Genomic DNA, 12,962 nt, shown 5'->3' on the forward strand with positions numbered 1-12,962 from the left:
ATCCCAGGGGAAAATAAAACAGGCGCGATGTGAAGACTGAGATCAGAAGAGGAGGGCGGAGGTCAGGCTTAGTCCTAGGTGACGGCAAAGTCCCACCGGTGATGCTTGCCGGATAACCAGGTCCCAGCTCTGCTTTGTCCCCTCCAGGGCAGGGATGCAGGAGTGGGACACCTCCGCGCCCACTGATCGGACATCAGTGAGGGGCTGCCCCGGAGGTGCCAGGTTCTGAACTCCTTGTGCTGTGAGTGCACGGGCCCGGCTGCCCAGGGGCATCCCCGTGAGAGTCGTGGCCGTGTCGGGGTGCCTGCCTCGGGCGAGGTGCAGATGGTGACGGATGGTGGTGTCCCTTCCAGCATGCAGAGGGAAGCTCCGGGGACCCTGAGCCCGCCAAAGCTCTGCCTACAGCCCTGGGCTCTTTCCCACAGCACACTGGCCCCTCAGTGCTACGTGCACGGGGGCCTTCCTTGTCATTCTGGCCCCTTCCTCAGCCAGGAAGGGCCCTCTGTGCAGAAGGAGTCTGGCTTCACAATGGCTGTGGGCCTTTCAGTCTCAAGTGGGTAATTTACTTCTCAGGGGATCTGAGGTGATGATCAGTAATCTCAGCTTCCCCAGCTCCACCCAGGAAAAGGTCACCTAAGGCCATCCCCTCACACCCCCTCCTCTCGGCACCAGGGGTGTAGAATGAGCCCAGTACATATATTTAATTATGAGAAAGACATGGGGGCAGATACTTTCAAAATTAGAGGCAGTCAAGTTTATGGAAAAAAGCATCATTTTAGCAATATTTGGTTTCCGTAGGAACTTCCATATCGCACCACTGGTTTGCTATTAACATGAAAAGGATTTTTGTTTTTGTTTTTTCCTTTTTTTGTTTTAACCTTTGTTTTTTCCCTTTGCTTCTGGGTAAAAGGAGTTTACAGATGTAGACATTTGGGAACAGAATGCACATTCTTTTGGGTTCAGTGGGTTTATGGGGACTAGTTCTCATTTTCACATACATATAGTTTCTAGTAAAACATTCCTACCAGTCACTTGAGCGAGCTCAGGCAAAACGCAGTTTTTTTTTCCCCTTTGCTGGTTCTGACATTTTGCATCCATATAAATTCATGGTGGAAGTAACCCATCTGTCTTCTTGGAAAATAGAAAGTTTAGAAGAGGACTGCTCCTATTCATGGCTGTGTAATAGTTTGTTTTATATTGCGTGGAGTTGTAGTTATAAACGCGAAAGCAGCTGGCAATAAATGACTTTATGACAGTGATTCCCAAGGTATAATGAAGAAAACAAAAACAAAGTTATTGCTTATAATTACGGTGCCTAGTGAGCCTGCGCCATGCGCTCCAGCCCCGGCTATTTCCACCTGATCTCATTCACAGGCTCCTTTAAATGACCTTGGCCTTCAGGTTATTCAGCTTTAGGGAAGGAAATGCTGTGATGATGCTTGCATTTTCCAGTAATTTGTTAAAGAGATAGCATTCTGTTGCTCTATTCACCCATGTAATGGGGATGGGGGGGTTGTGAAATTATTGTCTTTACTGTTGAAGAGATTTTACACTGAAAAAATATCTTAGGGGGAGCAGTTTGTCAGTACAATCAGTCCTCTGTAGCTATCTACTTTCCTATTTGCAGATTCAACCTAGTACAGATCAAAAATATATTTTTTAAAATTCCAGAAATTTCCAAAAAGTGAAACTTCAATTTGTAATGGCAACTATTTACATATCATTTACATTGTATTTACAACTATTTACATCACATTTACATTGTATTAGATATTATAAGTAATCTAGAGATGATTTAAAGTATATGGGAAGGTATGCATAGGATATATGCAAATACTATGTATTTTATGCAAGTGACTTGCGTATTTGTGGATTTAGGTATGTGAGGAGGGTTGTGGAAGGACTGCATTTTCAAAATTTTAAACTTTTTCATTTAGGTCAGTTTGCCCATTTAAACAAATTAATGTTATTTCTAGGAATATATCTTGCCAGAATATGTTAGCTGCATAAAGGCATAGTCAAGAATGCTTATGGAAGTGTTATTACAGCGATATTTACAAACAACCTACACGTTTATCATGTTAAGTAAACATAGTGTAATCATGCCTAGAATATTATGTAGACATTATATCACTGTACACTGACAATGAAAGGTCTCCAACATCTAAGACATGAAAAAAAATAGTCTCAAAAGATAAAACACAACATATACTCCAATTTCTGTAGGAAAAAAAAAATCTGTGTTTGTGTGGCATATAACTCAATTATTCATTTATTCATCCATTCACAAGATATTTATTGAATGCCAGGCCTCATTCTAGCTGCAATTGATGCGATCTACCTAGACAAAGACAAAGATCTACCTAGATTCTGCCTGCCAGTAGGGAGACCAGGGTTGAGGAGGCAATGAGCAAGCAAACACCTGTCTATCAGGTGGCAGAAGAGTCACGGAGACCCTGCATCCTGAGGGAAGAGAGAGGAGTTTAGCTTGAGGCCTGAGGAGGTGGTATCTGATCAGTAACTTACAAAGAAGCACGCCAGACAGGAGGCGGCTAGTCCAAAGTCCTGACGTTGGATTGCCTTTCCATGTTTGAAGAACAAAAGGAGACCAGTGCTGCTGGAACTCTGAGCCCAAGGACAAGTGGGAGGGAAGGGGGGTGGGGAGGGAGCTAGGAGCCAGATCTTGGGGAAGTTGAAGGCCACATAAAACGTGACTTCAAATTTTATTAAAATGTGATTTGAAGGGACTAAGGGTTTAAGATCAGGAAAAAGACACAATCTCAGGCTTCAAAATCTAAATATATGGAGCAGTGTGATAGTCACCATGCTATTGTCTGTGATGGCCCGAGGGGAGGGTTTTCTAGCTGAATCTGAGAAAGAAAGAGCTGTGGCTGAAGAAGAAGATTCCCACTGTGTCTCCCCGAGCCTGTCTTCTTTCATCCTTTTGAGAATTATTTATAAATTCTTTGTGTAGTTAACAAGTATGAAGGGTAAACCATCAGTTATGCCTTACGTAAAATAGATATCTTACACAAAATCAGTTTCTGTGACCCTGAGGGAGTTCACTTTCTTAGCTTTCTCTCCTCCATGTTTATGAAGAGAGAGTGATAGGTTCTTCATCACAGGATTGTTCATGAGAATGAATCAGATTCTCTGCATAGAGGTTTTAGCCCATGCTTAGCACCCTGGAGCACAGTGATCTCCTTTATCTGTGGGATATACATTCTGAGACCCCCAGTGGATGCCAAAAATATGGATAATACTCAACCCTATATATATACTGTGTTTTTTCCCTGACATATATACCTGTGATTGATAATTTAGTTGATAAATTAGGTGCAGTAAGAGATTAATAGGGCTTCCCAGATGGCTCAGTGGCAAAGAATCTGCCTCCCAATGCAGGAGACACAGGAGCTGTGGGTTGGATCCCTGGGTCTGGAAAATCCCCTGGAGTAGGAAATGGCAATTCACTCCAGTATCCTGGCGGGTTGCAATCCGTGGGGTCCCAAAGAGTCGGGCAGGACTGAGCGACTGAGTCGCAGCCCCCGCCCCTGCCACCCCACACACATACACACACACACAAAAGGTTAACAACAAAAATAATAACATAGAACTGTACCAATATGCTGTAACAAAAGTTGTTTGAATACAGTCTCCTTCTCAAAATGTCATATTGTACAAATTTGATGCGTTTTCCGTGTTCTCTAAGCACTTATCACACACCATGGCTGTAACTTTTCGCAGTTTGAGGTGTGACGGCAAGAATAGCACGGAGTTACTTTCTTCACGAATTTTGACAGAAGATTCGTTCTTACGCTAATCTCAGCAACCTCAGCAGACAATTGTTTGATATTTTGTTTTTCTTTCTTTTGTGAGCCGAGAGTTTTCACTTTTCACCCAAGGAAAGCACTGCCTCTCTTTGGCATATCCGAATTGCCAGCACCACTGCTCTGGGGCTTTGGGACCATCAGTAAGAGAAGGAAGGGTTACTTGAACACAAGCACCGCACCGCGATACAGCAATACTGGGATAATAACTGAGGTGGTAACCGAGGTGGTTACTAAGTGACCGCAGGTAGGGTACATGAAGGATGCATGCCCCAGGCAGGATGGAGTGAGGTGGCACCAGATTTCCCCGTGCTACTCAGAATGGAGCCCAACTGAAAATCTGTGCATGGTTTACTTCAGGAATTTTCAGTTTAATGATTTCAGACTGCAGGTGACCAGGGGTCACTGATACTGAGAAAAGCAAGACCACAGATAAGGAGCAGGCTACTGTAACTCAAGAATGGCCTCTGTTGTTGCTATGTTACCACCTCCCATGTTTAAACACTATGAGGAGTTCAGGATGCTGCAAAATTGCCTGGCTCTTCAGCACCTTTATCCTGAGCTTTAGAGAGGCATAACAGGCTGTTTCATAGCTTTGCAGAATGTAATCACTGAACTGATCCATCTAGTCCAACTCTGCTCCTTTCATAATTAAAGAAACTGAGGCCCTGAGAGGCGTACTCTTGGCTGTCTAATGCAGCATATAAAAATAATATATTGACACTACATTGGAATGGACAGTGATTGTTTGTTGTATACCAAAATATCTTGCATACTCCTAGAGTGAGGCATATCACAGTTTGAGAAATAACCAAGTATGCTTCATCCTGGGGATAAGAGAACTTTGGTACAACCTACTAGGCTGATAACCAGACATCTAAAGACGAAGAGTGGTACCCTAAGCTTCACAGATGCATGTTTTCTCATATTCTAACTTCTTTGAAAGTAGGATGCCTCTTGTACCCCCGGCTGTTTATAGTCAAGCCTAGTTACAGTAAGGTCTTGTAGATGTACATGTGTACATTTGTCCCAAGTCTTCCCCAAGTCATTGACTGGACAGCCTTGACCTTCAGCTGCCCAACCAGTTAGGGGCCATTTAAGGAGGTATGTGCCTTTGATGTTGTCTGAAAACCTTTGTTAGCATCAAAGAAGAAGCCGACTTCCAAACTTTCAGAGAGGGTGTCGTGGGCCAGGAAGGAAAGTTCTGAGTCAGCAGGGGAGCACTTGTGATGGCCTGAGTCAATATCACTTTGAGAGTCCAAGGATAAAACTATGGAAAGCTCATGTCTAGAATTCTGTTTTGAAAAGTCATTCAGAAGTACCGGACTCTTCACAGGAAGGAGTTTGAGGAAATTGTAACCAGTTTTTTCTCCTTTTTAATCTATGCTGTAGAGCAAGTTATGACTTAAGAAACAGTTTAGATAAATCCAAAATAGTAATTTCAATAGGTATAGAATAAAAGTCCTAAGTGGTAGGAAAGTGTATTTTCACTGTTACAGAGCTTCTTCTTGTTCAGTGGCACACCAAGGACAACGACAAAATGATGTTTCTTACAGTTGACAGCTTCCTCAAGTCAGGGAACAGTGATATATAATCACAAACATTTAAATGAAAGGTGTATCAGGTAGCAAGCTTTTGCTTGCAAATAATGAAGTACCTGACTAAAACGGACTAAGCGATGAGGAAAGTGTTGACTAAGTAACTGAAAGATTCCAGTGGTTGAGACCACTTTACAGTTAGAGTTAGTTTACGCCATCAGCTCAGTGATGCCACAACTCCCCATCTCCCCATCCTCGTGACTAAAGGAGGTATGTGCTTACTTACCTTCTGTAGGCATCACCTTCCTGGGGACCTGAGGGTGGGATCAGACCTACTTAGATCCCAAGGCTGCTTATAAGCAGTGGGTAGATGGTAGTGACCTTGGACAAGGAGGAGAGGAAAAATTCCCACTTGGTATGCATCAAGGACCGAGGGAGAGCATGTGATGGTTATAATGCTGGCTAAGGGCTCCCTGTATTGGTTTTGAGGCACCGTTCGGGTCAAAACAAAGGTTGAGGGGTATTGCTTCCTTTGTCCTCAAATTATTGAGACAGAAGTGAGAGAAGTGGAGACAGACGTCCAAGAGAATGGGAAGCATAGTCTACAGCCCTGAGGATTTCAGTGTTTCTACAAATGTACTTGAAACCAACATGCTGGGCTAAGGAAGTATTTTCCAGGTGGAAATCTATAATTTTACAAAAGAAAAATCCTCTCTCACTCTCCAAGTCAAATGAAAATTTTTCCCACAAGAGGGAAGTACATGCTGATTTGGGAAAAAGAAAAAAAAAAATACTGGCTGGCAGTCAAGTGCTCTGAAGTTGCTGGTGGCTATAGGTTCGGCTCTGATTAACATGGAGACGTCCTTGCTCCTGGGGCTTGCCTGCCGGAAGGGGAGTCTGGAGCCTTACAAAGTGGGCTGATGATGTCAATTCCCCAAGTTCTACAGGTGACTGCAGAATTACATGTGCTTTAAAATAAACCAGGCTAAACTGCCTGGGTTTTGGTATAATGCAATCTATCATTCTTCCACAAGAGAGGATTTTTGTGGGAGGTGCTTATATTAAATATAACTTTGAAATAAACAAATCCTATGTTGTTCATTTCTGGTGGCCCCATCAGAAATTTAGTATGGCAAAGAACAAATGTGCTGTGAAACCCTTTAGTTGAGGTCACTTTGCTCACTGTTTTCTTTCTCTGTTCCTCTCTTTTTCTCAAGATAAAAAGTGATCAATTAGGAAATTTATATGGATGAATTGTATGCGAAGTTGCTTTACATACAATGAGTTTTTCCATGATATTGCAATCCTAGCTCTGCTTTATCATTGCCTTTGTGTTTGAATTAATACAATAATATTATCAAAGCCAGCCTTCATTACACAACTGTGTGCCTTCACTTTGAAGGCGACAGTGTCTTTTTCGGATGAAGCTATTTGTCCTTGTTAAAACAGACAAGACAGTTGGTACATTCAGACTCAATTATTAAGTCGCATGATTGATTCTGAGATAGAGCTGGGAGCGGAGGCAAGTGAAAGCTGCCTTTAGTTGTCTGATGTTCTCTCTCTTCTGCTGAATCTGATGGAGAATGACTGGTAATAGTGGACAAAAGGGGGAAGCAGGGAGTGGATTCAGATCAGGTCCCCCGGAGGCTGACTCTGAGACAGTTCAGGATGCAGGATGTTCAGTGAGCTGTTCCTGGGGATCAGCCCCTGGAGAAACGGGGAGGGGATCACGAGAGGGGCAGGGGGAAAGGCGTGAGCTGCCCTGCGGCTCGGCGATGGCGGTGGTGCTGCGGGGTCTGCAGTGCTGCGCTGACTTGAGCCAAGGTGAGCCGAGGCCTTTATACTCTGCCCTGACCATGGGCCAGGGCACGGCCCCAGTGAGGAGGGTCTCTGCGCCTGAGACCATCCCTGAAAAGGCTGACAGTTGAAGGCTGTCTGCAGGCAGCCCGGCTGGGGTCTAGTTGCTAGATTCTAGGGCAGTAGTCCTCAGCCAGGGGTGATTTCACCCCCTGCGGAAATGTGACAATGCCTGGAAATGTTTCTGATTGTCAAGACTGGGAGCCTGCTCCTAGCAAGTGGCTAGAGAGCACAGGGAAGCTGCTATGCAATTCGCCCTGCTCCAGGCAGCCCCGGGCAACAAAGCGCCGTCTGGTCCCAGATATCAACAGTGCCAAGGGCAGGAAGCCCTGCTAGGACGGCAGTGGGTGTGCATGCTCAGTCATTTCAGTCGTGTCCGACTCTTTGCGACCCTATGGGCTGTAGCCCTCCAGGCTCCTCTGTCCATGGGTTTCTCCAGGCAAGAATACTGGAGTGGGTAACCATTCTCTTCTCCAGGGATCTCTCTGATCCAGGGATTGAACCTGGGTCTCCTCTATTGCAGGCGGGTTCTTTACCGTCTGAGTCACCAGGGAAGCCCCTAGGGCAATAGACGCCCCGCTTAAAGCAGAGTCTGGCCGTCATTACAGCGGCCAGCAGAAGAATCAGCGTTCGCTGGGGTGGTGCCCCTTGTCAGACACAATGCTTTGTGTCCTCATTCCGCCTCGTCCTCCCACAGACCCCTCAGGAGCACTTCAAGTTTCCATCTACTGATGAGGAAACAGATGCTCCAAGCAGTTAGCTAAACTCTCCGACATCTTGAATGGAAAGGGTGTCCAGGTGGGATTTCTAGCAGACCGGCTTGTGGAAACCATTCTAGTAGCTAGTAGTTTCTGCTTGATGGCTTGATGCAACCATTCTCAAACTTTTCCCTTTGTCTACCTGGAGCACAAGGTGGATAATGCTTATGTGTTTAGTTTGTTTCCGTGGAATTCCTGGGGCATCAGCTATAAACTCACCTCTCTCCACCGCATTAAAAAGCAAATGAAACATGAGTGGGTGTGGCTCAAGTGATAAGAATGATTCTGAATCCTCTCTAATTTCTAGTTCTAAGCAGGCCATTCCTGAATGTCAAGTCCTTACTATTAGCAACAAAGTACTTACAGTGAGCATGCAGTTAATTTACATGCCTATGGAGAATCTTGGTGAATGCCTGTCAAAAAAAACTACAATATTTTCAGGAGAATTTGCTCCATACTATCTTTTCATGGTTGTGGGTCACTGGATGGATTGAGTGGTTCAAGAAAATCCTTCTGATTTACTGGCACCTCAAGAATGAGAGGAATCAGATAATTAATTCATTTTAAAAATAGCTTCTACTCCATCCCAGAAACTGCCCTTTTTTCATTAGCAACTAGTAGCACTTACTAGTGAAATGACTGGAAAAAAGTGTCTCACAGATTTATAACTAAGCTCAACAGAGTCTATTATTAATATTACTGTGTCCAAAACAAATCATGTAAATTGTGACTTTAAATAGAAGATCCAAGTGAAGGGAATAAATATGCATTCTTTTAAAATGTTAAGGAAAATAAAATGCAATGCATGTTTAACCCAAAGACATAAATAAAAAAGACTTAAACATTTCATTATGATTGAGCTCAGCCATCATATTAGTTATTACAATCAACAGCAGCTGCAGTTTTTTGAATTTCTAGTGCAACATCAGTCCTTTTTTAAACTATCCTGTCATGAATTCCTGCAGCATACTTCTATATGGTAAATGTTATCATCTGCATTTTTCCTGGGAAAAGACAAAGATGATAGCAACTCGATCAGATTTACATATAGGTACATTGGCAGGAGGACATCACCATTCTGAGATCCCCTCCTTTTGTTAGAAAGCTCGATTTTGACTTCACTCTATTTACATTTATTCATTAACTCTTTCAATCAAACTCTAAATATCGCTAAGTAAAGTACGATGTCTTTAACTGGGCTGCTATAACAAACTGCTAGATGGCTTAAACTGCAGGCGTTCATTTCTCACAGCTGAGAAGTCAAAGACCAAGATGCCAGCAGATCTGGCGTTTGGTGCAGGGGCATGCCCTCGTTTGCAGATGGCCACCTTCTCCCTGTCTCTTCACTTGGTGCAGAGCATGCTTGTTCTCTTCCTCTTCTTTTAAGAATTCTGATCCCATCGTGAAGGCTCAACTGTCATGACCTCATTAACTCCCAAAGGTTCCACCTCCAAATACCGTCACGTTAAGAGTTTCAGCTTCTACATTTGGGTGGACACAAGCATTCAGTCCACAGTGTCTGGTATAAGCAGTGGTTTGCCAGCAAGTGTTTAAAAAATGACTCAAAAAATTAGTGTGCATGCTAAGTCGCTTTTGTTGTGTCGGACTCTGTGCGATCTTACTGACTGCAGCCTGCCAGGCTCCTCTGTCTGTGGGGATTCTCCAGGCTAGAATACTGGAGTGGTTGTCACGCCCTCCTCCAGGGGATCTTCCTCCTCCCTAGGTTCTTAAGTCTCCTGCATTGGCAGGCAGGTTCCTTACCACTAGCGCCACCTGGGAAGTCCAAAAATTTAACATGTTACTTCTGTAAGTCTATTTTTAAGTTTTACTGATACAAAGAATGTATAGCACAGAACTTAAATATAAGAATAGAATATGCTGTCCGGTTGCTAAGCTGTGCCCCGCTCTGCAACCGCATGAACTGCAGCACGCCAGGCTTCTCTGTCCTTCACAATCTGCCAGAGTTCACTCAAGTTCATGTCCGTTGAGTCAGTGACGCTGTCTAACAATCTCATCCTCTGCTGCCCTCTTCTCCTTTTGCCTTCAATCTTTCCCATCATCAGGGTCTTTTCCAATGAGTTAGCTCTTTACATCAGGTGGCCAAAGTATTGGAACTTCAGCTTCAGCATCAGTCCTTCCAATGAATATTCAGGGTTGATTTCCTTTAGCATTGACTGGTTTGATCTCCTTGCAGTCCAAGGAGCCCTCAAGAGTCTTCTCCAACACCACAGTTCAAAAGCTTCAATTCTTAGAAACTCAGCCTTCCTACGGTTCCACTCTCACATCTATACATAACTACTGGAAAAACCATAGCTATAGGAACCTTTGTCAGCTAAGTTATGTCTCTGCTTATCTGAGGTTGTTTGTATTTCTCCTGGCAATCTTGATTCCAGCTGTGATTCATCCAACCCTGCATTTCACATGATGTACTCTGCATATAAGTTAAATGAACAGGGTAACAATATACAGCCTTGCCATATTCCTTTCCCAATTTTGAACCAGTCAGTTGTTCATATAAAGTTCTTAATGTTCTTTCTTGAATAGAATAGAATATAAAATACCCTTTATTAGAAATTCTGTATATCCAATTGATTCTTACAGAATCCTTTTGTTAAATTTTATCAAAATTTTATTTCCATAGCCAGCTTATGGTTTCAGTTGACACAGATGAATGTTGATTGGTATTTTCAGATTTTATGCCACCAACATGATGTCACTTGATACAGAGCTGGGACAGAATGCCCGGTAGCATACCATACTGGTATACTGTATTTCCACCAGACACATATAACAGACATGGTCATCTCAATAGCAAGGGTCATAGTAAAATGGGGCAAATAATTAGGACTTGTTGACAAATGGTTATTTCTTTTAGATACAACTTAGTTCATTGTAGGCTTAGATGATATGATTTCTTGTAACTATGTTTAACAATTGGTTCCCACGTTTCCTGGTAATTTGATCCTTGGCTCTTATGAGCTGGAATAATTGCTGGTAAAGAAAACTTAATCAAATATACCATTTCCACAGTGTTTCCTACTTCACCTGAGTAGAGTTCAGAGCTCAGAGTATATGAGCAGAGGCCATCCCTTTATCAAGCAAAACAGATGTTGAAATAGATGTTTTTGAGTTTGGGGAGAGCTGAGCCTTTAAAATTTATTCTGTTTTTTGTGGTTTATTCACAGGCATTTCCCTGTATCTCAACAGGCATTTATGGTAAGTGATCTATCTTTTGGTAATGTTTATATTTCTTTATTTTGTTGTTAATGTCAAGTTTAACAGGAAAAATTAGAGGTTTCTGATGGATGTAGTTTGCTGTCATTTAAAAAGATTCAAATACAGGTCAAATTTCTTTGAGGAATCTCAAGAGCTATTTGGATATTTTGGGTGTTACTGAATTTAGTCATATTGCATACCAAGTGCAATAATTAGGTGCACTGTGGCTTAATGTCTTTTGTTATGTAAAAATGTTTGCTCTCATATAATCTGACCTCTAATAGTGTTTTCTTTAACAAAGTCATATTTTTCTGTCAGACAAGTCATAACGCATATAAAATCTAACATTACCATTATTTTGTTGTGAATTACAAAATTATAGAAGCATTAAAATGCACACACATGTATATATCTATATATTTAATTTAAAAGATGCGATTGTTAATATAAACACATATTTTTGATTCGAAGTAGATTTTTTTTTTTTCTGGTATCAATAGATTGTTTTCAGTAGCAGCTGCTTTACTTAGTGATGGAAGCAAAATGTTTTTTAAAACCTTTTGTTTGCACCAGCCTAAAATTCTCTAAATATTCTTTCACCTACAATGGCATTTCCATATACTTTTTTCCTCAGGTTGTTAATAAATCTGCTTCACAATATTCAGGTAAAACAGAGTTTATCATTTTAGAGTTTTCTGGTCAAACAAATAAGATTATGACTTTTCTGAGCTCAAGCTTCTCACGTGGAGACTTTTAAGTGTAAAATAAAATACATGCAGATGTAAAGAACTAGTTTAAATGTGTTACTACAGGGAAAGGATAGCTAAAGTGATGTCAGAGGCAGGAGACTTCTTTCCTCCTAAGGTGGTATTTTTTAACATTCATTTGGCTGCATCCAGCCTTAGTGGCATCGTATGGGATCTTTGAGGCACATGGTCTCTCTAGTTGTAGCTCTTGGGCTCAGGTGCCCTGCGGCGTGTGCAATCTTAGTTCCTCAGCCGGGGACTGAACTCACATTCTCTGCATTGCAAGGCATATTCTTAACCACTGAACCGCTAGGGAAGTCTCCAAGGTTTTTTTTGTTTGTTTGTTTTTTTGTTTTTTAAGGTTTCAGTGAAAATAAAGTGGAAAATGTAGGCCTGAATTAAATGGGAAAAGATTTGGTGACATTACTTAAAAATCAAAAGCATGCTTTCTGCAAACCCCCCCCCCCCCGCCCCCCCCACTGCCTCTGGATTCCACAACAGCCTGTCTTTGGGGAAATGCAGAGGACACTGGGTTGGTGAGCTAAGGCTGGACCATCTGCACCATCACCCCATCACTGCCACTCTTTCTACCTCACAGGTGCCAAGCTATAACTCTCACTGGTATATTTGCTTAGAAAAAGCATTACATGCAACATTTTATCTGGATCTTCATGTCACCTTGTCTAAAGGCAAATCAGACTCCACCACAGAAATGGTTCTGATTTTGAGAATATTCTCACACGACGATCTTGATTTTCCTTAAACAAACAAACACACACACACACAAAAACCCAAAAGCCCCAGACAATACTATGTCACATTGCCTATGTCTATTTTATCTCTGAGAATCTGATGCTAGTGTTCAAAGACTTTCAGAAACTGAATTTAACAGCTAATACACCTAAAAAGGGGAAGGTGGTGGGGAAAAGAAACAGAAAAGTAAAGGAAGATGAGCATGAACACTAAAAGGAAAGGCTCGAGAAAGGATAGTAAAAGTGGAATCAAAATTAAAGTGGCTCT

General features: G+C 42.3%; 1 protein-coding gene across 1 annotated transcript in view; it reads left to right on the forward strand.

Moving 5' to 3' along the window:
• Window positions 1–12,962, forward strand: part of MACROD2 (mono-ADP ribosylhydrolase 2) — a 2,149,518-nt gene that overhangs the window by 1,454,206 nt on the left and 682,350 nt on the right. Inside the window, exon 7 of the mRNA XM_065919545.1 lies at window positions 11,166–11,196. Within this exon, the coding sequence (XP_065775617.1) occupies window positions 11,166–11,196 (31 nt within the window). The remainder of the gene's footprint in view (window positions 1–11,165; window positions 11,197–12,962) is intronic.

This window comes from Muntiacus reevesi, chromosome 2 (assembly GCF_963930625.1).
Source record: "Muntiacus reevesi chromosome 2, mMunRee1.1, whole genome shotgun sequence".
NCBI lineage: Eukaryota > Metazoa > Chordata > Mammalia > Artiodactyla > Cervidae > Muntiacus > Muntiacus reevesi.